Raw genomic sequence first — 25,093 nt, forward strand, 5'->3', positions numbered from 1 at the left:
CTGCAGGGACAGAGCATGAAGGTGGTAAGGAGGAACTAAGGGGGGCGAGGCTGGGCAATGTGACTTCGATTGCTCTGTTGAGGGTGGGGCTCGATGGTGAACCTTTGGTTGCTCTGGTGGGGGGTTTATGGGGGACAAAAAGGGATTGGGCCGGGGGGTAGATCTGAGCCCAGCATTGACCCGCTCCATCATCTCCTCAGTGAATTTCAGGTGTGGGGAGGAGGGAGAAAGGGAGGGGGAGGAGGGTGATGGGGGTGATGGCCTGTCAGGGGTTTGGGGGACTGGGGAAGATCGTGGTCCCTGGTCCTGGTCGTTGGTGTTGTTGAGAGAGTTGGAGGCAAATAGGGACCCCTCTTCTAGTCTCAGATGTGTCTCCTTTCTGAGGCTCTTCCCGGGTGGGGGCAGATGGAGCTCCTCCTCAAGGTTTCTGCTGGGCTTTGTCTGTTGTTGGAGTACTGTTTGTTCCTCTTTATGAGATAACTCCTCGTTTATCTCAGCCTTGGCACCAAGCACAGATGGATGACGTATGGAATAAAACAAGTTGGAGGTGAACAGTTTCACCCCTGACTTGTTAAAATTAAATCCATTTGCTTTAAACAGATGCCTGCGTTCCCAAAAAATATTAAAGTTGTTGATAAAATGCACTGAGTGGTCAGCACATGCTGATATAAGCCATTTATTCAGTGTAAACAACCTGCTGAATCTCTCGTCTCCTCCTCTGACCGGCGGTACAGGTCCACTGATGAATACAGCTGCATTCAGAGAGTTTACAGTATTTAATAATCCAGTAAAGTCCCGTTTCAGAACCTCTGACTGTTGTTTGGACACATCGTTTGACCCTGTATGCAGAACAATGTTTGTCACAGTTGGATATTCATCTGCAATTAGAAGAAGAATTCTCTCCTTCAGGTTGTTGACCATATCGTTAGGAAAGCAGAGGACTTTAGTGTTCTTAACGCACATCCTTTGTACATCCTTTACGGCAGAGTCACCCACAATCAGAGTTTCAGGCCTAGCCTTGAGCATTCCCTGTGGCCTTTTACTGAAAAGTAAAGATTTTCGGACCTTACTTCGCTACTTTTAGATGGATGGTTGTCCGATAGAGATCCAGGGTCCTTTGATAGTGGAGCAAATCTGTTGTGCAGTTTCACATTCAGTTGTTTTGGAGGTTTGTTGTTAACCTTCCTATTCAAGTGTAGACGAATGGAAGCCCAAAATAAAGAGCTGGAAGACAGACAACAGCGCCAGCCGGACATAAAAATTATTAATGAGGGCTGGGGAATCAAGTTTGCTCAGACCCGAGAGCAAATTGTGCACCTCATTAAAGAAAACAAGCAATAGAGTGCAGAACTAAAACAAATGACCAACCAGCTCCAAGACAAGAAAACGATGACTGATAAGATACAATGGGATCTCCAATACATGGACCGAAGGAATCAGCTCCTCCAAAGACAGCTCCATGAAGCTGTGGAAGAAAAGAAAGAAATCCTCCAACAGAAGGAAGAGCATGACAAAAAGCAAAGAGACATGCAGCACGAACTGAAGAGCATGCAGGAAAAATACCGAATGCTGAAAGAAAGCCTGGATGAAACACTGCGCCAACATAAAGACCTTCTTCAACAGAAAGAGCAACAACAAGAAAGACTGAAAGAAGGAAAACATATTGTCCAGGACTTTGAGTCTAAAAATCTAAAACTGCAAGAGTTTTGTAATCAGCTGGAGGACAAAGCAACTAAAGTGGAAGAAGAAAAGGACAAGTTGGAGAAACGCTGCTCACAGATGCTCACAGGGATTTTGGTGGAATTCAATAACTTGAAGCGTGAAAACACTCAAATGCAGGCACAAAAACAACAACAAGACAAAATACGTGAAGACTTGCAGCTCACGCTCCAAGAAATCCAGAAAAGAAACGAGCAGTTAGAAGACAAGCACAAAGAGGTCCAACAGAGAAATGCAGACATGCATAAGGACAAGCTGATACAGGAGGCAACATCCAAACAACTCAAAGACAAGCTTGAAGAACAACAAGCAACCTTAGAAGAGGTGGAACAAAGATGTGAGAAACTTGAAAAGCAAAACACAGAAACAATCGATGAGTTGAGAAATCTCATCCTGGAGAAAAAAAGCGCTCGTGGAAAAGTGAATGAAAAAAAAGAAAAAATGGTTCCACTTGTTCCGGAGGAGAGACGCTACTGCTTCCTCACCTGATGTAGCCTCGTCTTGCTCCACCTCTGTTAACCCCCCCCCCAACCAGTCCCGGCAGTTGACTGTCCCCTCCTGAGCTGGTTCTGCCGGAGGTTTCTGCCCGTTTAAAGGCAGTTTTTCCTCCCCACTGTCGCCTAGTGCTTGCTCAGAGGGGATTGTTGGGATTTTCTCTCCTCTGCCTTTTTTCTTCATTTACTTGTTTAACTTTTTTCATTATTACTTCGTTTTACCTTGTTTCTTTATTTACTTGCTTGTTTAACTTTTTTTTTCAACTTATCTAAAAAATAAACCAATTGAATTTATCCTTTGAGTATTTTTCATCTCATCTTTACAGAATTTTTCCAAATAATTTTCAAACATTCAGATCTGTCTTTTATTTTCTTCTTGAAACCTCTTAAATGGTGAACTAAAAACCCCGGAATATGGTTTGAAACATTGTTTCAGCTGAAACTGGCATAACATGCTTGAGTGAGAGTGAGTGTGTGTGTGTGTGTGTGTGTGTGTGTGTGTGTGTGTGTGTGTGTGTGTGTGTGTGTGTGTGAGACAGGTGCCAGGGTATCACTAGTTAGGTCATCATGTTTAGGCTCATTCACTCCAAAATTATTTAGGCTAAATCTTTAAAACAGTGTCATTGCATACACATTTTCAATTCACTCCAATCACACAAATGCAGAAATAATTATTTGCAGTATCTTATTTATTATGAGATTATGTCATGACTGATCATTTGCACCCACACCACCAAAAATGGGAGCAAATCGAGGAGATCATGTTTAATCGGTTATAAGAAAAGGTCAGAAATATAAGTGCCAACATGAGCAGTGTCCACAGAAACCTCTGAATCTCAGCTCAAAGCTCAAATAAACCATTTCTACAACCACCAAACACAGCAAAGACACCAAACAGTTAAAAGAGCAGTGACGTCACCACGAATCTGTGGTCAGGTAATATCCATATTTTGATTGATGATTTTCTGGAGTTAAATGTGAACCGAAGCATATTTTCAAAGGTGTTATATGCTATAAAATACTTTTAAATAAAATAATCTCTAATTAATTAGGTGTGGGAAATAAAAAAAATCTCATTTTTCTATGTTTGAGTCACAGTAACTTCACTGGGCTCACATTTTACTGATTCCATTCTTTACTCGCATGTTTTAAACGCTTACAGCACTTTCACAGGTTTTTATATTCTTTTGAAAATTCATGTGAACTCAAGCTGTCAGAATTGTAACGTAAGCTTTGATAATTGTCCACATTTGTCATTTTGACGATTATCCCTTTATTTTAATGAATACAGCAAACAGAAAAAAAACTAACAAATTAACAAACGCGGCTCCTAATAAGACAAAACCTGATGATGCTGCAAAACACAGTTAAGTGAGAGGAGGCTGTAAAATGGAATAACTGAAAAAGTGGCAGTGTACAGAGGTGGCGTTCCTCACCCTCTGGGTATCCGTAGAGGTTGTCAACAAAGTTGGAGATGGTGTAGTCGAACTCCGCAGCTGAGATGCCGTCGTTGTCCTCACTGTCGTCCACAAACTTCAGCCCCTCTCCCTGGTTCACTCCTATCAGGATGTCATAGTTTAGGAACTCCCCCTGGTGGAGAAAATAAGGAAGAACATGCTGAGTGCTGGAACAGAGCCTGTGTGCATCACAAGTCTACAACAGGAAGTGCAGCTGAAACACAGCTTTGGGAATTGGCAGCATTTCATTTCCCAGTAAACAAAAAAAAACATTAGCTGTTGGCTAAAATCCCTACTATAAACTGTAAATACTACAAATATGTGCAAAGAGCTGCAAACTAATATATATACATTGCAAACAATAAATACACATTCCAAAATAAAAACACCTCTGCACATGAAGTGGAAACGTTTGCTTTTGCAGCGCTTCGCATCAACATGTATATGAGGTACTTTTGAGATTTGATCTGTGCATAGGTGCATCTTTGATGTGCAGCTCAGAGATCCACAATCCAGCACGTTTCTGTTTCTCCGACCGCCAGGCTGCTGACCCGAGGTCACGTAAGAGCTTTATTTTTTATCTAAATGTAACAGACAGTTGGTAGCTCTCCTTCCACGCATTTCATACCACACAGCAGGCATACTTCTGGTTGGTTGACCAGAGTTTTTCAATGCCTGTCTGCATTAACACATCTCGAGAGGCATACGTGCCAAAGAGCGGAATGTAGCAGCTGCAGCACGGCACACAGAGCAAATATTTTCATGGGGTAGTATCAGAAATAAGACCTTTGAATATGTAGTCCCTTTAACTTCTTTCCTTCTATTATACCCTTTGACAAACAGCCATCCAGTGTCCTCTGACATGTGCTCTTATCATTTGTTCCTGATGCTCAGATACAATCCTGGACTCAACATATGTGGCTATGTCTCTGTCCTTGCTATAGATATGTGTTAATGTGCAAAATAAGGTTAAAAAACTTAAGAAATAAATGCCCTCTGTTACATTTCATAGAAACCTTCATGGTGGAATGATTAAAAGCATAAGAAAAAAATAACAATGTTAAAATAAAAAATATGAACACAATGAGAGTTAGATGAAGTTTTGATTCAAGAATAAGAATAAAAAAATGAACACATGGTTCCCTGTGATGCTGCTGAACACGAGTACTTCACTTCAGAGATTTCAGTCAACACTGGTGTGACAGCGAAGGGAGTCATGGGACTACATCGTAATCTGTCCTGTGGGCCATTTAAAAGCAGATTTGCTGGCTAACCACTGCTGTCAAAGCAAAACTAAAGAAACATTGCACCTTCATTCCTTTTTCCTTACGTCCTTCTAACCTTTTCTTTGAGTCTTAACAACAAGAGTGTAAAGTTAATAGCAGTAAATGTCAAGGCTTTCTGATTCTCAGTGAGATAGAGCGAGCTAGAGGAGCAGAGAGGAATGTGTTAAATGAGGGTTAACTACCACACTGATCCCAGAACAGACCGCATGTACAAATCAAGTTCTCTCTTTAGTTCGTTTTCATCCTCCTAGTCCTCCTCATCTCCTTGTAACCCTGTTTTTATTCCTTGGGATGAAAAAGCAAAAAGGGGCCCGAATCTAATCCTGCAGGAACAATCGGTCATTGTTTGTTTTTCAAACTGCTGAGATATGAAGCGATCCTCGCTTGTTTGTCTCTAGTTAGTCTGCAGTTTTTATGTTAACACAAATGCATGAGTATTTTACTGACTCACTAACTGACACTGGCACTATCGGCGGTTTAGAGGCGGCATATGTACACAGATTGAGGAGGATCTAAGTATGACGTGGATGACAGAGGAAATCGGGCATGGCCCTCCTGTCAAAGTTCATTCCCACTTTGAGTTTTTGTTTCAGAGACGGTTCAGCCTGATGTAAATTCACTGCCAGAAGAAAAATACCCTATAAATCTATTAGCAGCTATGGTTTAGGCAGCAGAGCGTAAACTAACACGTCACTTGGAGATAACTGTAGATTTTTCCTTCATGGTTTCAAATGTAAGCTGGCTGATTTGATTCATTTTTGTTTTTGTTTTAAACTGAGCAAACCTGGTCTTCTCCTAAGGACTGCTGCAGGTATCATGCAAGCATCTTAATTTAATAAAAAACCAACAACAACAAAAAAAAACCCAAAATAGAATGAAACTCATTTCCGGAGACAAATAACACTGATAGAGACATTTTTTTGTACAGATGATTGGCAAACGGAAAGTTTCTAAAGAGTCGTGCACACACAAGTAGACTACTACAACATGCTACTTAGTTAGGGGAGTTTGGGAATGACAACCAAGCGGAACAAAATTAGACCCAAACATTGTCATCGAAACAAAAACACAAAAAGCTGAGGGGAGGGAATAGAGAGGAGGAAAGCTGAGCTGGAGGCGGGGTTGCTGGAGGGAGGCGGGGAGGCAAAACTTAAACGTTTGAGTCGCATGAAAAGAGACTTAAGCCACAAGTCTACTTACAAGAGAAAACTGTCAAGAATCACAATGATTAATAAGTTTTAACACTTGGTATTTTCGGTATTTTCAAAGGCTTTTCAGAAAGTCTATGACGTGTTCAGCAGGCCATCAGACTGCTGAACACGTCATAGACACCTCTATGGGCTCAAAATGTGGTCATAAATATTTTGTACTTGTAAATCGGTTTTGTACTTGTAAAAAAGATTTGTATGTGTAAAAAAAATTTGTGCGTGCGTAAAAAAGATTTGTATGTGTAAAAAAGATTTGTGTGTGTTTAAAAAAGATTTGTGTGTGGACTTAGCCAAAAACCCACATCCCAACTTATAATATTCTTCCTGGAGATAATTTTTATGGTTCCTTTAAAGCTTGTGCGTGAATATAACACTCATCACACACATTTGGTGATGGTGTTCAACTTGGTGGCTGCAACTGGCGCGCACACACACACACACACACACACACACACACACACACACACACACACACACACACACACACACACACACACACACACAAGCTCAATGTTATCAAGCTGGAATTTGTCTGAATTTAAGAGAAGATGAATAAAGGTGAGGAGTATTTTCTACATGCTTTGGGTGACTAAATGGAGGATGGATAGGTGATGTGAAAACACTACTGACCCTTTATACTGAGCCAATAGCTCACACACTTCTATTAAATCTGTCTAAAGAGCCAGTAATCACAGAGGATAGATACTGGAAACAAACTGAAATGTTAGGAGGAACTAAATCACACATTACAACACCAGTGGCAGCACCCTGCTGTCTCACACATCGGGATCACGGTCCTGTTGAAATGGGCTAATCGCTAAAGCTCACAGTTGCATTCGTCTATACTCAATATGATCGAGAGGAATATTATTACACTTGAAAACTGCTCTATTCACGTCTTCTTTTGCTGTGAATGATATGTCAGCAAGGTGCAGCACTCATAACCACAGCAGAGCTTTACCGTGCTACCGCCTGCAGACACAGAGCACTATAAGAGCACAGCACGACTCTAATCACTACAGCACCAGCATCAAATGTCTGGCTCATTAGCTACAACAGAGTCCACTGTACCAACCATGATGCTTGGGGACAGTTAGCACAGGGTCACTGGCCACTGGGAGGAAGGGGAAGTGAGAGAGCTGGTCAGCCTCGTCCTCCAGACTGGCCACAGCAGAGGACGCCAGGGAGTTGGCGTGCTCGGACAGCGTGTCCAGCACTTTGCCGTTCACATAGCCGCTCACAAGCTAGCGGATCAACTCTATCTTACGGGTATAGTCTGGATGTGCGATATTGATGAACGGTGAGAGAGATGGAAGGAGAAAAGAAGAGGAAGGAGGACAGAGTTGGGTAAGAGGATTATATAAATAAGAGATACATACATACATATCCAAAGGAGGTGAGAAATGACAAGGGAAAAAAAGTGGAAGGTCACATGAGGCATGCTTATGTAACAAAAAATCAACATAAAATTATTGATGGCAAAGAACACATTGAAGTGACATGGAAACACTCGCCTGGTTTGGACAGAGGCATGGGAATAGGATAGTACTTCCTGGATGCTGTTGGAGGACTCTTGACATAATAAAAATACCTTTTATCTATATATGCATATAGAATTAGCCAATGTGATTAGAATACAATCGTTTACAAAATCTGCTGCATTAAATATGAATTATCACTGCACGACTGGATCTGCTGTTTGACCCCCACCAACCTGGTCCCGTCCTGATATTCTAACTCTGTAATATGCAACTTCTGTCAGTGTCCTGATACTGGGAACTGAATTTCCCGGAGGAACCACCCGAGGGATTAATAAAGTTCTATCTAATCTACATCGACAACAGAAAAAGAAAATCTGCTGCTTGCAACAGCATTGTGTTAGAAGCATTTTTACTGGAGTGAATGCATTTAACTGTACTTGCATCATCTGTTAAAAGTACTTATATATTGCAATAAGACTGCAAAAAGCAAAGGGGACTGAATTCTATAGTATGTGGTATGTGTATAAGGTGACACATGTATGCAGTTTCCTGCCATAATGTAAACTTGGAATCATCACATATCTACAGGTATTTGTACTGAATGGAATGAGCTGTGGTGATTAAAAGCATTAGCAAAAGCATACTTACTAGTAGTGGCCTTTTCTTCTTAGGTCTGGATCTCGATGCCTCTGGGACTGAAGATCACAGCCAAGTCACCAGTTTCATAAACAATAAACAAACAAAAAGCAAATAAACAAAACACTTTCAGAGATCGCACAACTTTGGTTTTCATCTTCATATGATAATGTTCCTTGAATCAAATCTACCATACACACTCTACTACAGTGTATCAAACTAGTCTAAATACTTCCACAAACAATGACATACCCATCTTTGTCTTTTTGTGGCTTTCACCAAAAACTCTCCCCCTGCTGGATCCTGTGTTGACGTACGTGATTTTGGGAGAAAAACAAAAACAAAATCATTTTAAATGGTTACATTAAATGTAATAATATCAACATTCAATAGATTTGACTGTACATGTATCAAGTGGTGTAAAATACATGTTCCTTGATCCTTGGTCAGGGAACATAAATTACTGTTGTTTCAGCCATCAGGTACTCCTCTAAAATTCAGCCTGGACTCCAAATATAAAGCATACAATACATACAAACATACAAATTACCTTTGCTGGTCTTGTTGCCTGCGTGCTCCACTTGCCCCTCTGAAGTGCTCAGTGGGTCATCCTGTCCCTTGTTGAGCTCAATCTTCTCCATCACATTCCTCACTTCCTCCACCTGCGTGGTCCTCCCCTCCCGTGCCTCCATAATCGTTGCCTCCTCCTGGTTGTTGATCATTCAAGTTAGTTTACACAATGGGTCAAACTTTTAACTTTATCCTGCTTTACGCCTCCTGGTTTGTAGCAGACTAAGTATATACAGTGGCGTGTCTAGAAAATTTTTGTTGGGGGGGCCAGGTAGGGGCACAGATTTGGAGAAGGGTGGCAGATGTAATTGGCAGATAATGTTTAAAAAAAATTCTACCAACCGTTAACCATAATTAAATAACCCTGTAAACCTAATAACTGAATGTGCTTTTAACTCTTATTAGAATGAGATTTTAACCACTATGGTGCAAAGTTTTTAGATACTGCGTTGATAAAGTACAAGAGATACAATCAGTGCTTTGTCAGTGTTTACTCAGGATTCAAGGACAGCAATATTTGCATAGTATTTTTACTGACATATAGTGCACATATGTTTTGGGCAAAAACATTTTTTAATATTAAAATACGAACATTTGTAACAAATAATTGACAAATCAGCCAATTCCAATGTAAAACTTTATCTGCCTGTTAAAAAAAGAAGATAATCTTCTCACAAACTGGTGTTTGATTTTGAAAAAAGTGGGGAAACAACTGAAAAGACTAACATTTGAATGAAACCTGCCTCCCCTTCCCTCATCCACCTGCTGGCCTCTGTGGAAGCCCCGCCATAGCCACCACCAAACAACTGAGTTATTTTTACACATCGACCTGCATCTGGCCAATCCACCACCTCTCATTGTTCATGCAGTTACAAAAAAAAATAAAAAATAAGTCACCGGGCATATGCCCGGTATGCCCGATGGCCAGTCCAGCTATGTTAACCTGCAACCAAATCTGCAGCTCCATACAGCAATGTTACGACTTAGATTACATCTTATAACTCATAACTCTTATGTTAGCTCCCCTCAGTAGCATACTGTCTGAAATATTCGACGGCTGCAATAATTCTTCAAGTGTTATTTTTTCCTTGGTATTCTAATTTCGCCGAAGTTTACTAAACTCAACAAACTTAATATTACTTACCGGGACATTTATTCTGGCCTCATTTTCTTTCACCGAAAAATTGTTTCCTGCGGTGCCATCTTTCGTGCTTGGCTCTCCTACCTTTGCTAACGTGATGCACAAAGCGCAGAAGCCGATGCTGCATTCACTTACACTCGGATATCTGAGCTTCACCGTGAAAACATAATCGGCAGTGGCGTGTCCAGCAGGGTGGCCTGGGGGGGCACAGGCCACCCCCCAACCAGACTGGCCACCCCAGGTGCCACCCCAAAGGCAAAACAATAAAATTCAATCAAATATCAAATGTCCGATTATGTTGTGATGGACACACTTTTCATCCCTGGAAGACCAACATGCAAGATAAATACAAAGTTCCACTGTGTGACATACATATGCTAACACAAGCTACTGTAACTTAGAGAAGCTCAGCGAGAAGAGTGAGAATGTTCAAAAATACAGCCGCATCAACAACATGAACAAATATATTACCAGGTCACAATTACAGTGAGTCCGCAAAACGTTCAGCTTCAGTAGGAGACTTGAACGTGTTAGTGATGCTGTTGTGAACTACCCGAAGCTGGACCGGGTAGTGCAGACTGCACGTCACTCCGGAGGCGCTAAGCTTTTTCCTGACCGTATTGAAGGCCATCCGCTGCGCAAGGACCTAGTCGGGGAAGATGGACAGATTCTCTCCATCGCAGCTCAACGGTGCACGTTGGCGTGCCAGACGCAGGACATGCCACACGTCTTTGTCATGATGCAACTTGGCTATGATAGCCCTCGGTCGCTGGCCAGCCGTTGGTTTTGGTCTAAGGGTGCGGTGTGCCCTCTCCACTTTTATCGGCTTAATAAAGTTGTCTTTCCCCAACACATCCAGCAGCAGGGATGAAACAAAGTCCGCCCTTACCGCCCTCAGCACCTTCCTTCACTCCAACAATCCTAATGTTGGCCCGACGCGAGCGCGCCTCCATCTGGCCTAGCTTGCCACGCAGGTTATCGGTGGCCGCCATTAGTTTCTTGCATGTAGCTTCCAGCATACAAACACGGCAGTCCAATGTAGTAAGCGACTCATCGATAACATCTAGACGTTGTTCGGATGACCGGATATCTGCCTGGAGCTTAGACAGAATAGACTCAATTGTGTCAAGGCGGGTCTCCATAGAAGTTTTTAGGCTAGCGATAGCTGCTAATATGGCGTCGGTGCTCGCAGAATTTTCAGCTACTGCTTTCTGGCAGTGTGTTGCGTCTTTTTTAGGCGGCATGTCGTCCAGTATTTATCGTAGTCGATGCAAGGCAGTAGTGCTGTTGACCAGTTAAGTAAAGATGCAGGGTGTCGCGTTAAATTGTTGGAAAATAAGAAGAAAAGTGCGGAGCTGAGAAGAGTGCGTCCTACTCCATCAGTGTACACGAGCGCCCCCATGAAGTTTAACTTTTAAAACACTAACCGAGGCCTGTAGTGTATATGGTTTTTCGTCGTTTCTTTGAGCATCGTATCGCCTGATCTTGGGAATTTCTCAGGACATCCACCTCTGGGAAGACAGGCAGCGGTCTTAAATGTTGTCGCTGTAGATCTGGATGTCAAATTGTTTGGAAATTACTTTATAACACTTTCGAGGTAGAGAGGCAGCGATAGTTGTGTCTGATATCTCCGGCGCACACCTGAATGCTCCAGACAAGCAAAGACTTTGCTTTTATAGAGCTCACTCTTACTGATAATCAGTTTGATTTGATTAGCAGCACCTGGCTGTTACTTACCCTCTGATACTCTATAGAAGCACTAAGTAAATAATGACATGGTGTAATATGTCATGTGTCATTCTTGATCTGAAGTTTTATTTACCTAATTTTAAGTCCTGATGAGGACCGGACACCTTCCCATCATGTTGTGTGTACCTCGATTGCTTTGCAGAGATGTCCAAAATGCACTGAAGCATCAAATTTGTGGGTCAATGATGCCAATTTGTGTGAGTAACTGGCCTAGCTGTGAGTCTATCTCGACCTGATGTGGATGGTTTCGCTGAGGTGGAAGAGTATTTGTTGACTGGACTATGTGACAGCTTAATGCAGCGCTTATATATCTCCTGGTGACATAAGAGAAAGAAAGTTAGCAATAGAAAAGAAGGGGAGGCAAGAGGTTTGTAATTAGAGCTGTGTATTCATGCTTTACTTTTAAAGTATAGAAGGATTCTGTGGCGTCTCTAGGACGCCTCTTTTCTCCACCCTGTTCTCCCTACATTACCTCCAGGTTCATCGTACCAGGCTCAGCTGTGCTCATGCACCACATCACTTCCTCATAAAGTGTTCATCATTCAAGATGCCTCAATGTCAACAGGTCGGGTTAAAAACAAAAAGCATGTCGCTGATTGTGATCCCGTTCTTGTGATCATCTCTCTGCTGTCCACGGCAGGCTGCGTGTCTGAGGTGTTCACTGTTTCAGGCAACCTGTCAAACCTCATGTCAAGGCTGCATCATCATTCTTATGTTCCTGCATGTGCAAACAGATGACTCATTGAAGCGCTGCATGGCAGTGTCTCTATACACTGGTTACTTGCTGTACCCGGGATACAGTGAATATGCCATACTAAAATACATAACGGAGACTCAAGGAGAACTCCCAGAGGAAATGTTAAACTATGGGCAAAAGACTGCAAAGTATTTCTGCAGGGAGTTCAATTCCGACAACATCTACCACTGGAAACTCAAGACAACTGAACAATATTTCCAGGAGTTTGGGATTGAGTTTGTTGACAAAAGAGTTAAAAAATTGAAGTCTCTGGATGAACTCTTATATACCGAGATCATTGAAGATGAGGATTATGCAGATGCAACTGCAAAAAGGTGTGATATCCTGATGTTTGTAGAAATGGTAAAGCACTTGCTTCACCTCAATCCCCAAAATAGAATGACACCCAATCAGGTCCTTGAGCATGCCTTTTCAAAACTGAGCCACCTTGCATGGATACGCCAGAGTAGCTCCTATGTTGAGTCCTGCTATGAGCACATCAACTACTTAAGGACAAAGAAGAAAGAGACGCCAGGACAGAGTCTCCATACCAGCAGGACAGAGTCTGCACACAAGCCCACCTCTGACACCAGACAATCTGCTCAAAGGAACTTCCCTCCCTCTGCAGCAGAGAGAAAAACACTAGTGATCCCCCACAGCCAAAACGGTTCTCCCCATTCAACTCAGAGGAACAGCCACAATTTAGTCAGGTGCTAATACATAAAACAGCAGGAAACTGTTCCAGTCAGAGTGAAAATTCTGAGACAATTCCAAAGAAAGCACAGTGTAAAAGAAAGCATCTGCAGGAAAATGAAAAGGATACGAGTGACCCAGATCTTAAAAGAAAAAAGACTAATTGGAAAGATGTGCGCAGAGAAACACTGTACCAACATGAAAGGTCAGATCATGACCAGCAGAAATGCCACGATTCTATGGCTCCATCCTGCGCAACCACTAGCTACAGGACACAAAATTCCATCTTGCCAATTAAGAGGAAGCCAGATGAAAACATCTTTGCGACATCAAATAAGAGGGCCAGAACCAACTGCGAAAACGGCAAGAGCCTTTAACCACAGCTGGGCCGAGGACCACCCCTAGAGAATTATTTTTTTGAAATAAAAACGAAGACATCTACATCAGAAAGCAAAATAAATAAATGAATAAATAAACAAAAGTCTCTTTCAGATTTTTTTGTTTAGATTTGTTTTCTGGATATTTTAAGGAATTACTGAATTGTGTACACTGATGCTTTAAAGCCAAAGCAGTTCATAATGATTGGCCATGCTTGCCTTAAACTCACAGGGAGATTACAAATATATGATCTAAAGCCAACATATTATTATTTTTACACACAAGTCAGATTTTTGCTGTTATTTGACATGTTTCCATTAAAATAGGTTCAAAAGAATTGCACAGATTCTGAAACCAATATGCTTGAATACATGTGACTACTTGCTTTAAAAGTCTAACATTTCAGCCTGTAAACTCTACCATATGATAAGGCAGTAAACAAGTGTACATATAATGAACTATATACTTTTGTTTACCTCATCATAATACGTTTTATTTTTATTTTTGAGTTCTTTTCACAAAAAGACATCTTGGTATTTAGGATAAGTGTCTATGAAGAGGCAGGTAGCAGCACTAAAAAAATCATTTATTTAACATTTATTTTATTGCAACGCCTCACCTGTTTGATTTTTTTTCCTTTCATTTGAAAACACAAATGTCTGTCCTGCTCTATATAAACTGCACAGAACCTTCAAGCAATATGTTGGCAGCAGCCCTTCACTTAAAAAGCTAGAAAAGTATCATGATACACAGTCATGGACAGAAGGTTTTGGCAGTAGCACAAATGTTGTGTTTCATACAAACTTCACTGATTCTGTGTTTATTAACATGATTAACATGATCTACAGAAGAACCCACATTAGCGTGTCATAACTTTCAAAGACTTTTAATGGCAATTAAAAATCAAATATATGTGCATTATGTTGTTGGCCATTGTTCTCGATAACTTGTGCTGGATGTCAGCTTCTTCTGTAAATCCGGACTGATGATCGTGATGGGCCGCCTTATCGGGGCTGAAAGTTGATGACAACCTGTGGGCCGGAAATCCCATCACTAGCCACCGTAAATATACTTTTATTTATTCACTCCACATGAAACGTAATAAATAAATCATAAAATACATAAATCAACTATTCACATTTCAACTTTTAACTATTTAAATTTTCAGCTTTTTCCTTTTACAAATTTAAAGTGAAACAACACAAAACACTGCAAACCACAAATATAAATATATATATATATAAATAAATATAAATTATAATGTGAAAACAAAAAGAACATGCACATTCTCTGTCATATAGACCTGCATGAATAAACTTTCTGAATCCTTTATCATCTGCAACTGAAAATAGTTGTGGATGATTACTATCCGATTGTTAAGTGATGACGTGACGAATCCTACTTCTGGGCCTAAAGTAGTCTGCGTTTAATATGGCTTTTTTGTTGTTAACATGTTTAATGTTATGTATTTTCTTCTATTTAATCTCAAAAAGCTCCTAAAACAGTCAGTGATCACTGTTGACCTCCCTCGGCTTTTATTACTGCTAATCATTTATTTAAGCTCAGTTTTTAAAACCTTAGGATGTAACTACAGCCCAGCCCATGCAGCAGTATATGAATGACTAAGCTCATATTGTGGATGGATTATCTCAGTTGTTCTCCTGGCTGAAGTTTGGTCCTTTTACAGCATCCTGCCATGCGATTACATTTGTTCCTGACCACCGAGAACACTCATGTTAACTTTTATCGAGAGGAAAAAAAGTTAGCTTGTTTATGTCTGTGAAGGTTCTCAGTCATCCAGGTCATCGTAGTCAAAGGAGCTTGCAAAGAAAAGTGTCTGGACTTCTTTAGCTTGTTTATATTATGCTAACATAGCTGTGTCGCTAGTGGTCACGTAGCACATCATTATATACCAGCTAGCCCAACTTCAGTAACTCTACAAACGTCACTGCTGTTTAGTTTACTGTCTTCATTTATGTTGGAAGTGATAACAGAGCTGTATGTTTTAATTTGTTTCCAAAACCCCGCAGTTAGGACATGCAATATTGTATTTAGATAGAAGCTAGCGAGCTAACTCCACAAACGTCACTGCTGTTTAGTTTACTGTCTTCATTTATGTTGGAAGTGATAACAGAGCTGTATGTTTTAATTTGTTTCCAAAACCCCGCAGTTAGGACATGCAATATTGTATTTAGATAGAAGCTAGCGAGCTAACTCCCTGCTAACTTCTAACTCCGTTAAATGTCATAAATTCCGTTTTCATGGATGCCTGGATGTTAAACTCAATTGTTACACCTGGTAGAGCAGAACGCTGATCATTTTATTAAAGATGAAAGACTTTAGACAGTTTTTCAACTCTCAGTAATGCCATAGTGATCGTTTGATATATGGACCTGCAGCGGAGTTTAGGTCCAGACACGGCTAGTGACATCAGACTGAACAACCGGATACCTTTCTAATGTGACGTTGGTGTCCCTGGCTCTTTCTCTCTCTCTCCCTCCCGCTCTGTTCCTGTGCTACTGATTTTAACTACCGCCCCTCCCCCCTCTGCCCAGCGCAAAGCAAGGCTCGCATGCTGAGTGAAGCGGGAAAAAAGGAGAAGGGTCTGGCTGCAGCCACTGTGGAGCTCCACAGTAACCGGATACACGTGACCTCCACACTAACCGGAAACACGTGACCTACACAGTAGCCGGAAACACGTGACCTCCACAGTAGCCGTAAACACGCATGGAAACCGTGGAAGTTTTGCAAGTTGATCGCAAAGGTTGGTTAAGTCTTTCTTAAATAAGTTTGCCGTTAGTGATTTCATAATTCTAGGAATCGTCTAGTTTTCTTACAATGATCATGTTGCCACTTTTTTTGCGTTACAACAACATTCCTCCTTATTTTAATGTTTTTTCATCGTGCTCCATGGCAGAGAAACGCACAGATATGCTTTTTCCTGGGCCTGGTTTCAGTAAGAGAGCTGGATTAACTTCTTCTGTGGGCGAGAAGAAGCAAAAACCACATTTTGCATTAGAGTATGATTTATTGTTGGCGTCAGAGATGCGAAATAATGAATACTTCAATACTGTACTTAAGTAGAATTTTCTGGTATCTTTACTTTACTGCTGTACTTTTTTGTGCCTACTGTATACTTCTTTATACTTCTACTTCTCACATTTTAGCACGCGTATCTGTACTTTGTAATGCGTACATTTGTAAATCAGCCCCCTGCACGCGTGCTTTGGACGCAAGATTACTTCAAAATTTTGTACATAAATTATATTTTAGACCCTGTACTTCTTACTTCGACTTAACTAAAAAGTTGAGTCAGTGCTTTTTAAACAGAGGTATCTAAACTGTAGTAAGGAACGTGTGTACTTGTGACACCTTTGGTTAGCGTCAACACTGTAAATTTCGTTACAAACAGATTTATATATTTATCAATACTTCTATTTGTCATTCTTTTCTGTACAGCTTTTTTATTGGCCAGATTTTAGTTAGCCCCTGTTCAATTGACTGTTACATGTCAATAGAAACATGTCTCACAAGTTAAAGTGTCTTGTAATATATTTGTGGGGTTTTTTTCAAGGATTTTCTTCCCAAATCTATTACATGCCAACTGTAAATTGTTATTTCTGCTAAAACCTTAACTTAAATGTGTATATGGTGTTTATCTGTTTCTCTCTCTGTTTTAGATGCACTTATCAATCTGGAATTCGGGCTTGAAGCCGGAATTGCAGGAATGCAACACGTGTTGCAGAGGACTTTTTCACTGCCCTCTGTGCCCCACTTTCAGCCCTGCTGTCAGGGCAAAGATTGAGGAGCATCTCAGTGTGCATATAAAAAATGCTTTGCCTTTCAAAGGTATGTTTGTATTAAATATACTTTATAGTTATAAATATGCACTTTTTTAAGCACTTCTGCAGTATCTTTGTTGACTTAAAAGTTGCTGTTGATATTGTACAGTTCAGTGCATTCATCTGCAACAAAAATAGTGTTTTTATAAAATATATTTTTATTTACTTTTCACCACTTTTCTTGACATAACATTTGTGATCCATACCATTTAACTTTCATTATTGAGGTTGGCTTGGATGTTTTTGTTAACATGTACAATCTGATTGTTAGACAAATTGATTGCATTCTATACAACTACATTTAAATTACATCTGTTTGTTTGTTTGTTTTTTTCTCTTACAGATAAAATGATATGCCGGTGCAGGCTGCCTTGTAGGACAACAGGACACTTTCACTGCCCTGTCTGTAATCTTACAATCATACGGCGTGGGGATATGGCAAGGCATTTATTGTCTTGTCAGCATTCTTCAATACCAAGTCAGCCACCACTATCAGGACTGCTCCCCGCTGAACTCTCCGAGGAGCCCCGTATTCCTCCGGCAGTACTCTTCGAGGAGCCCCGTCTCCCCCCCAAGGTTTTGTCTTTGGGATCGGAACCATTTTCTGACTCTTTGTTAGAACATTCATATGCTCTACCCTCTGCGTTCAATAAAACTGCAGCTGATGGAAAGTCCATGAATTTGACATGCCCTCACTGTGGCCTTACTCTTCGTACCAAAAACTACAAGGCTCACATGATGAGGAAGCACTCCAACCAATCAATAGATGTTTGCCTGGCCAGTCCTCTGCAGTGTGTTTGTGTAGATGAAACTACAGGGTTATTTGCTGTGCAGAGAACTGGCCATGGGTTTTCTGTGCCAGTTCACGTTCAGAGGAAAACATGGGGGGTGTCTCACAATATCAGATGTGAGCTGGAGGAATGTCAGCAATACCAGTTGCTGGCCCAGCGGAGCGGACTAGGCTTCAGTTTATGTGAGCACCTTCGCTCACTAGATTACTGCCGAGAAACTGTAAAGGAGGTTTTTCTTCAAGAGCACATCGTGATGGAAATGGTGGACCTTAAATTTTTTGGAGAGGCCAAAGCTGCTACATGCATAAAGAGACAGAAAGCTGCCCAGATGGCACATGCTCCACTTTGTGTGAGGGTGGATTTTGGTGGATCCTCAACACAGATCTGTTTGTCTGTATTTGAGCCGGAAATACACAGTTTCTGCCGTCTTGGCAGAATATTTGTGACTTACAATGCTCTGAGGAACACCTGGCATTGTGCTTGTGCAAAGCCTCGAATATCATGTCCTCATAAAAACATAGCTAAATGGCATCTCTTCCAGACACAGAGAGACATCTTCAAATCAACTGTACCACTATCATCAGGCACCCCATCACAGATGACTCAGGAGAGTTCTTCCTTTGAGGACAATGCTGCCGTCGAAAGGAGTATACGCTATATTTTTAAAGAGAAAAAAATACCTGGATCTCTTCCAGAAAATGTCATCTCACAGAAAATGGATCATCAGAAACAGCTCTTTCCATGTGAAACGTTGTGCCAGGTGTGCCCAGAGCACCCAAAACTTGATGAGGCTGTTCTAGTTACCAATAAAGCGAGGATTGTCAGCATGATGGGAGTGATTGAGAGTAAGTTTTAATGAATAAGATTAAACATCAGTGTGAAATAATTAGTTATAATTGTTCCTATACTAATGTTTTGACATTAATGTGATTTGTCTTTAACAGATGTTTCAACACACCATAGATCGTGTCCTCGGTGCCACATGGTCTACAGGTACCAGGAGTGGACAGATGGGCTTCACAACTTTGACAACCATGTTGTTTTGTCTCTTGAACTTTGCCTTTTTTTGAGAGAAAATCTGCAGGTGAGGATCACAAAAATAAAATATACTCATCTGAAGATTGCTTTAAAAATGTGTTTGTGTCATTATGATATTTTGGTGACCAAATTTAAATATCTGTGTAATCATAGTCTTCTTCACCCTTTTGTCATATTACAGAACCATGTATCTGCTTCAAGGGTCATTGACTCATTGGAGGGCTTAAGAAGAGTGAAGTTTCCTTCTCGGGATACCATTTTTCATGCTTATTGCCATTTTGAGGCTTTGACTGACGCAGAATACATGTACTCCTGCATAAACTGTGGGTTTCACCCCCCTGTGGTAGTTATGGACTTACACAGAAAAGGGGTGTTCAAGTTAGCAGGTAAGTTTAATGTACATTTGTGTATATATTTCATTGTGTACATTATGTGCATGTTTTCACGAGTCAATTTATTATAGTGAGTGACCTCAAAGCCCCGGAAGACTTCAATGGTGAACATGACATTGAAGGTTTTTGGAACTCTATTCACCTGGAAATGATAAGCCGTGGTTTTTTTCCAAGTGAGTGATGGCAAAAACTTTTTGAAAGTCATTCAGTGTTTTAAAGTAATTTAGATTGTAATTAAAAACATGCCATTTTCTGTAGGCGGTGTGAAGAATCCATTTTCCGTTCCACCAAGTTACACGCACTGGGCACCATGGATCGGGAGTGAAACTCGAACAAGTGACATTGTGCTTAACACAGAGTTTAAAAAAGTAGGAACAAGCTCTTCACATGAAGCAAAGCTTAGCAGTGTCACAGAAGACCGTCTGTTGGATGAACTTGCCAAACAAAAGGTAACATTGCTTTGAAGTTTTCAGAATATGACATAAAGTTCTGGGGTTGTTCCATTTACAGTTTTCCCTAATTGCTGTCAGGTTGGAGTGGTAAGAAAATTGTGTAAAGCATGCAACATCGACTCCAAAGGCTCCCGCTTTGATCTCATCACCAGACTGAGGGAGAAGATGAAGAGCAGGCAGACATATGATAAGGTCTTTCAAAGCATATGGGGTGCCTCTGGTAAGCATCACTTAGCGATTATTAGAAGTAGCATTAAAAAATGTAATTACAATTACAAACAACTTTTTAAATCTTTGCTTGCAGGAGGATGGTCTGTAATACTATGTCCACATGGCATTGTATACAGTGTTAAATTTAATCTTCGTGCTGAAAGTCCCCGGGATTTTGCTGACCTTCTCCTGTCCTGGAAGCACATGCCAAACGTCTGTGTTTACGATTTTGCGAGGGGTTTGGCAGCACACACCAATTTGCGGGTTCCTGATAAACTGCCATTTCATCCACATGAAGGTCGACTTGCTGAGCCCACTGAGGAAAATGTCAAGGCTGCACAGGATGGAAGCCTGAAAGTGAATCTTCCATGGCTACATGAAAGGATGGATAGTGTAAATGAAAATCCTCATCCTGTCACTGGATCATCTGACCATTATGTCCTGTATGACAGATTTCATGAGGGAAATACAAAAGATCCCAAGGACATATTACGCAGAATTCAACTTGTCCCGGAGCTGAAAGGCTGGCTGAACAGTCAAGTTGTTGAACAGTTCTTTGCAAACATGAGGAAAAGCAATTACTTTTTAAGTAATATGAGTCCATCCACACATGTGTTTCTGATGAGAAATATAAATCATCATTATAACACTGTCACCAACAAGAAACTTCTGGAGAGGCAGCTAAGACATGGTCGACTTGGAAAGATCAATATCTCATTGTCGGCACTGGGTCAAGCTGTCGTAGGTAAGTACATGCATTGTGTCATGACCAGAACGCTACCATTGTTTACATGTTATATTTGTTCCTATCTGTGTGTGTATATTCTTTTCTTTGTGTACCTAGCCCCACAGGTGTGCAATAAACCCAGAGAAATCACAGAAACGGTGTTGAACCCAGCACCTTCAACGTCTGGTGACACTGGTAAAATTTCTTATTTTGAATAGTGATTGACATATGTACGTGAAATAATAATCTTGCATTCATTATCTTGTTGTAGTTGATGGCTCATAAAAGAATTTGTTACATGCTGTTTAAAATGAATTTCCTTCTATAGATAGTGCTTATTTTTCTTGCATTTAATATGCATTCTATGTAGTGTTTTGTCTGAAACCTGTTAAAATCCCTATAGAACCTCAGAAAAGAGTTGACAACAAGAAAGCCAATCGAAGGTCAACAGATGCAACTTTTCCTGACCCGTGTGGACCACCGTGCGAAGCTCTGACAAAGCCTGAGAACATTTTGGCCAGCCGTTCATCATGGTGTTTTGTACCGCACCCTGGCCAACAACAGCTTGTATGTTAAAGTTTTCAGATGTCGCAAAGTGCAACTTTTAGTGCTTATCTGATTTTGTCATCCACAGTCTATGACACCTATCTGTTTTTTTTTTTTTAGCTCAACTATGTTCTGGACATCAGCAGACCCAAAGATGAGCTGATTGTTGAAACGTCTTCTGGATGCCTCACGCGGTCAGATTTTTGGACACTGGGTTTAAACAAAGAAATGGAATCGACTGTAAGTATTTTTTTTCTACGAATATGAAAAAATAAAGTGTACATTCATTGTTATCATGATTTTTTTCTGTTTCAGATTGGAAATGGCTGTTTTGAGCTTATCACTAAAATTGTTCAGTCAAAGGTACTGTATGTTGTATATGATGATTGTCAAGCTTTAATTTAAAGAGCTGTTGTTTTAAATGTTTTTTTGTTTTTTTTTTTACATTCTAGGGGATAAGCATTTACATCGAAAATCTGTATGTCACCCGGACTTGGCTTGCACCCTATGGCTGTGATCCATTGCGGTCCTTTCCTGTAAGTGTACCGTCCTTTAAAGAAACAAGCAAGTAATCCAAATGATTTTTTTTATAACTTTGGTGCGAGTTCATATACAGGATACTTAAAAATACAATTCTGTTTCAGACTGATGCTCAGAGGATGGACATCATAGTTCTCCCTCTCTGGACACCTGGTCATTTCCAGTTGTGTGTAAGTCTTGTTTTTTGACACGTACAAACTGTTAGAATTTTGCTATGTGTCTGAGATGTATTCAAGCTTTTATGACGCAGTTTCAAAAGTCTTTGACTGTGATCGCTTGCAATGACATTGTTTTCAGGTTTGAAGTCATGGCTAACTGTCTTTTAGGTACTGAAGCCACCTAAAAGAGAAATCCTCTTTCTTGACCCATTATACACCAAGGCAGGATTTGGTGGCCAACAATATGTTTCACTTTTGAGGTCACATTTTTATAAGCATTTTTGGTTTGTTCCGGAGTTTTCAGGAACCTGTTCAGTGTTCCAGGTTAAGTGCATCCCAGATCATGTTCTGCTGATCTTGAGTGTTCACACATACAGTACACTCACATGCTTTTTCTATAAACTATATCAGCAAGTTTCTGTGTGGAGTTTGCATGTTCTCCCCATGTTTGCGTGAGTTCCCTCCGGGTACTCCGGCTTCCTCCCACCGTCTAAAGACATGCAGCTTGTGGGGATAGGTTAATTGGATAATCCAAATTGCCACTAGGTGTGAATGTGGGAGTGAATGTGAGTGTGAATGGTTGTCTGTCCCTGTGTGTTAGCCCTGCGACAGACTGGCGACCTGTCCAGTCTGTCGCCCTATGACAGCTGGGATAGGCTCCAGCGCCCCCCGTGACCCTGAAAAGGATAAGCGGAAGCGAATGGATGGATGGATGGATGGATGGATATATCAGCATGATGCTTCAACATTTTATTCTCATCTTCAAATTATGATCAAGTCAGTGATACTGTCTGTAGATGAGTTTCAGACATAAATTGGGTCTTCCAGTGTTCTATTTTAACATAAAACACCATTAAAAATTATTTTATAAAATATGCCAACATTAACTTAAAGCTGTAAATGCTTTATTTTGACCAACTGTGAGCATGTGACTGTACTTTTTCATTTTGTTATGCTGTTTTTTTGAGGTCGTGTTCCTAAGGCCTGTAGTTACAGTTGGTGCTATTAGCAATAAACATTTCACACCCATCATGATCATCATCTGTTAACTTGTGAATGTAACTGTTTTTTTTAAAAAAAAAAGGAATCTTGCAGTGAAGATCATTCCCGGGCAGTGGTCAGAAAAAAAGAGCTGTGACTTGAAGGTATGTGCTAGTTTAAGTGTATGGTGAATAATATGAATTACACTAGTCTTCTTTTAAGGGATTTTATTAAAGAGCCTTTATTTTCAATGTAATACAGGGTTTTCCAAGCCAAGACTATGGAGTTGACTGTGGGATCTTCATGCTGATGGTAATTTGTCTCTTCTCTTCTTGAGATTCATACAGAAGCTAATTTAAGCTTCTAAAGAAAAATGACATTTTTATTTTTTCTTACAAATAGTCTGCTCTGTACGTGGCACTGGATGCTTCATTTGACTATACTATAGTAAGTATTCTATTTACTTTCACAGCAATGGAGTCTTGAATCTTTTGAAAGTTGTTAAATATGTTTCATATTAATATTTTACAGTCAGACATGCCCTACTTGCGTAAATGGTGGTGCTTGCTGTTGATGGAGAACTTTGATCTCAGGAGGTATTTATACTTTGACTTCTGTTCTATGTTGTGTCAAAGTTTACACACCTTAACAATATCAACATTTTCTGTTAAGCTCTGGCAAGCTATTTGCACACTGGAGAGAGGAAGCCAAAGCTGTGCTTGAAGGACAACACGTGCCCATTTTCAGAGTGAAAAAGCGCAAGTTACAGGAAGTCAGTCAGGTCAGTAATCACTTTAAACAGTAGTGTAATTACATGTTTAGTGACATTTGAATAACTGTTAAAAAACTGTTCTGCAGCAGAGAAATAACTATGTTTTTATCCCCATTTGCCTGACACAGGAGCCAGCAGTTGTTGCAGATCTGCGTCCTGCTGTGCAGTGGGTTGTCCAAAATAAGGCACTTTTCCGTGGACACGTAACAATGCCCAAATATGTGTCCTTAAATCAAGGAGACCAGCAGAGGGTCTTAAGAGACATGTCAGAGGAAGAAGACACTGGAGCAAGGGACTTGTTCCTCTTTGTTTTTCAGTTTGCAGAGGACATGGAGCTCTTTTTGAATGCATGTGCTGATGAGCAGGGGCTAAGGGTCAGTGCTATGTTTGACATGTGATGGACAAATGAAGGCACTGGCTGTGTTTGTTTGTTTGTTTGTTTAATATGTTGTTGTTGTTGTTGTTTTTGCGTAGTACAAAATTCCTATTAAACTTATTTCAAAATGTTGTTCACTTGATTCTGTGTCCATACTTATAATAAAGGATTACAGTGTAACAGCATTAAATGTAAAAGCATTTTTTTTAAACTTGTAATTTCAAAATAAAAAGCTTATTGTTGATATTAACAGTAAATAATTGTAAACAATAATATTTTCATACATTTTAAAAATTAACACTCTGGGCTCTATCCTGGCCATTTGTGGACACTTCACTTATTCTTTTTTTTGACTACTGCACTGCAGTGGAATGACACGGGTTTGATCTTAAGGATCTAATAGTTGTGTGTGTTGTGCATGACATTGCCACACAAATATCTATTTGCAAGATAGAGTAGAATAAATTATGACGCATGAAATATTACATAGGCTGCAGTGAATTTCTGTTGATACAGACTATTGAGCTTTGAGTTTCCCAGTCAAACTTAGCTTTGAAGCACCTGCTAACAACACTTTTACTCTTTTACATTTCATAACAAGACACCATAGCCAAAATATTAACAAAATATATATTATTAAAAAATTCAAAGCTGCAGCACATACAGCAACAAACATCGTTAGTAAATGTGTCCTGGAGTTTATGCAGGTGCAGAAAGTGC

General features: G+C 40.3%; 2 protein-coding genes and 1 long non-coding RNA gene across 4 annotated transcripts; 2 read left to right on the plus strand and 1 right to left on the minus strand.

Moving 5' to 3' along the window:
- Positions 1-8,031: 8,031 nt before the first annotated feature.
- Positions 8,032-11,236, minus strand: LOC146706527 (uncharacterized). The gene is made up of 5 exons (XM_085461046.1): positions 10,882-11,236; positions 9,996-10,081; positions 8,832-8,988; positions 8,534-8,584; positions 8,032-8,340 (listed from the first exon to the last, which is right to left on the minus strand). The coding sequence occupies exons 1-5, from the start codon at positions 11,234-11,236 to the stop codon at positions 8,228-8,230; spliced, it is 762 nt and encodes a 253-aa protein (XP_085317172.1). The 3' UTR covers positions 8,032-8,227.
- Positions 11,237-16,149: 4,913 nt separating this feature from the next.
- LOC146706528 (uncharacterized) lies at positions 16,150-18,175 on the plus strand. Its single transcript, XR_014921575.1, has 3 exons — positions 16,150-16,312; positions 17,229-17,397; positions 17,734-18,175. It is a non-coding gene; the product is annotated as an uncharacterized LOC146706528 (long non-coding RNA).
- Positions 18,176-18,372: 197 nt separating this feature from the next.
- Positions 18,373-24,505, plus strand: LOC146706529 (HMG domain-containing protein 3-like). Of its 2 annotated transcripts, XM_085464711.1 has the most exons (20): positions 18,373-19,026; positions 19,126-19,265; positions 19,401-19,605; positions 19,683-19,784; positions 19,870-20,060; positions 20,142-20,283; positions 20,368-21,018; positions 21,118-21,195; positions 21,404-21,567; positions 21,667-21,786; positions 21,862-21,909; positions 21,999-22,082; positions 22,191-22,256; positions 22,413-22,504; positions 23,329-23,389; positions 23,487-23,537; positions 23,628-23,672; positions 23,757-23,821; positions 23,898-24,006; positions 24,126-24,505. In XM_085464711.1, exons 1-20 carry the CDS (start codon positions 18,435-18,437, stop codon positions 24,393-24,395), a joined length of 3,276 nt encoding a protein of 1,091 aa, XP_085320837.1. In that variant the 5' UTR covers positions 18,373-18,434; the 3' UTR covers positions 24,396-24,505. The 2 variants fall into 2 exon arrangements, with proteins under 2 accessions (XP_085320837.1, XP_085320838.1); XM_085464712.1 differs by lacking the exons at positions 22,413-22,504; positions 23,487-23,537; positions 23,628-23,672; ... (1 more) ...; positions 23,898-24,006; positions 24,126-24,505.
- The last annotated feature ends 588 nt before the right edge of the window (positions 24,506-25,093 follow it).

Source organism: Copadichromis virginalis, linkage group LG7, assembly GCF_057382275.1.
Source record: "Copadichromis virginalis isolate Kocher_CV1m ecotype Utaka linkage group LG7, C_Virginalis_male_GT1.1, whole genome shotgun sequence".
In the NCBI taxonomy this organism is placed as follows: domain Eukaryota; kingdom Metazoa; phylum Chordata; class Actinopteri; order Cichliformes; family Cichlidae; genus Copadichromis; species Copadichromis virginalis.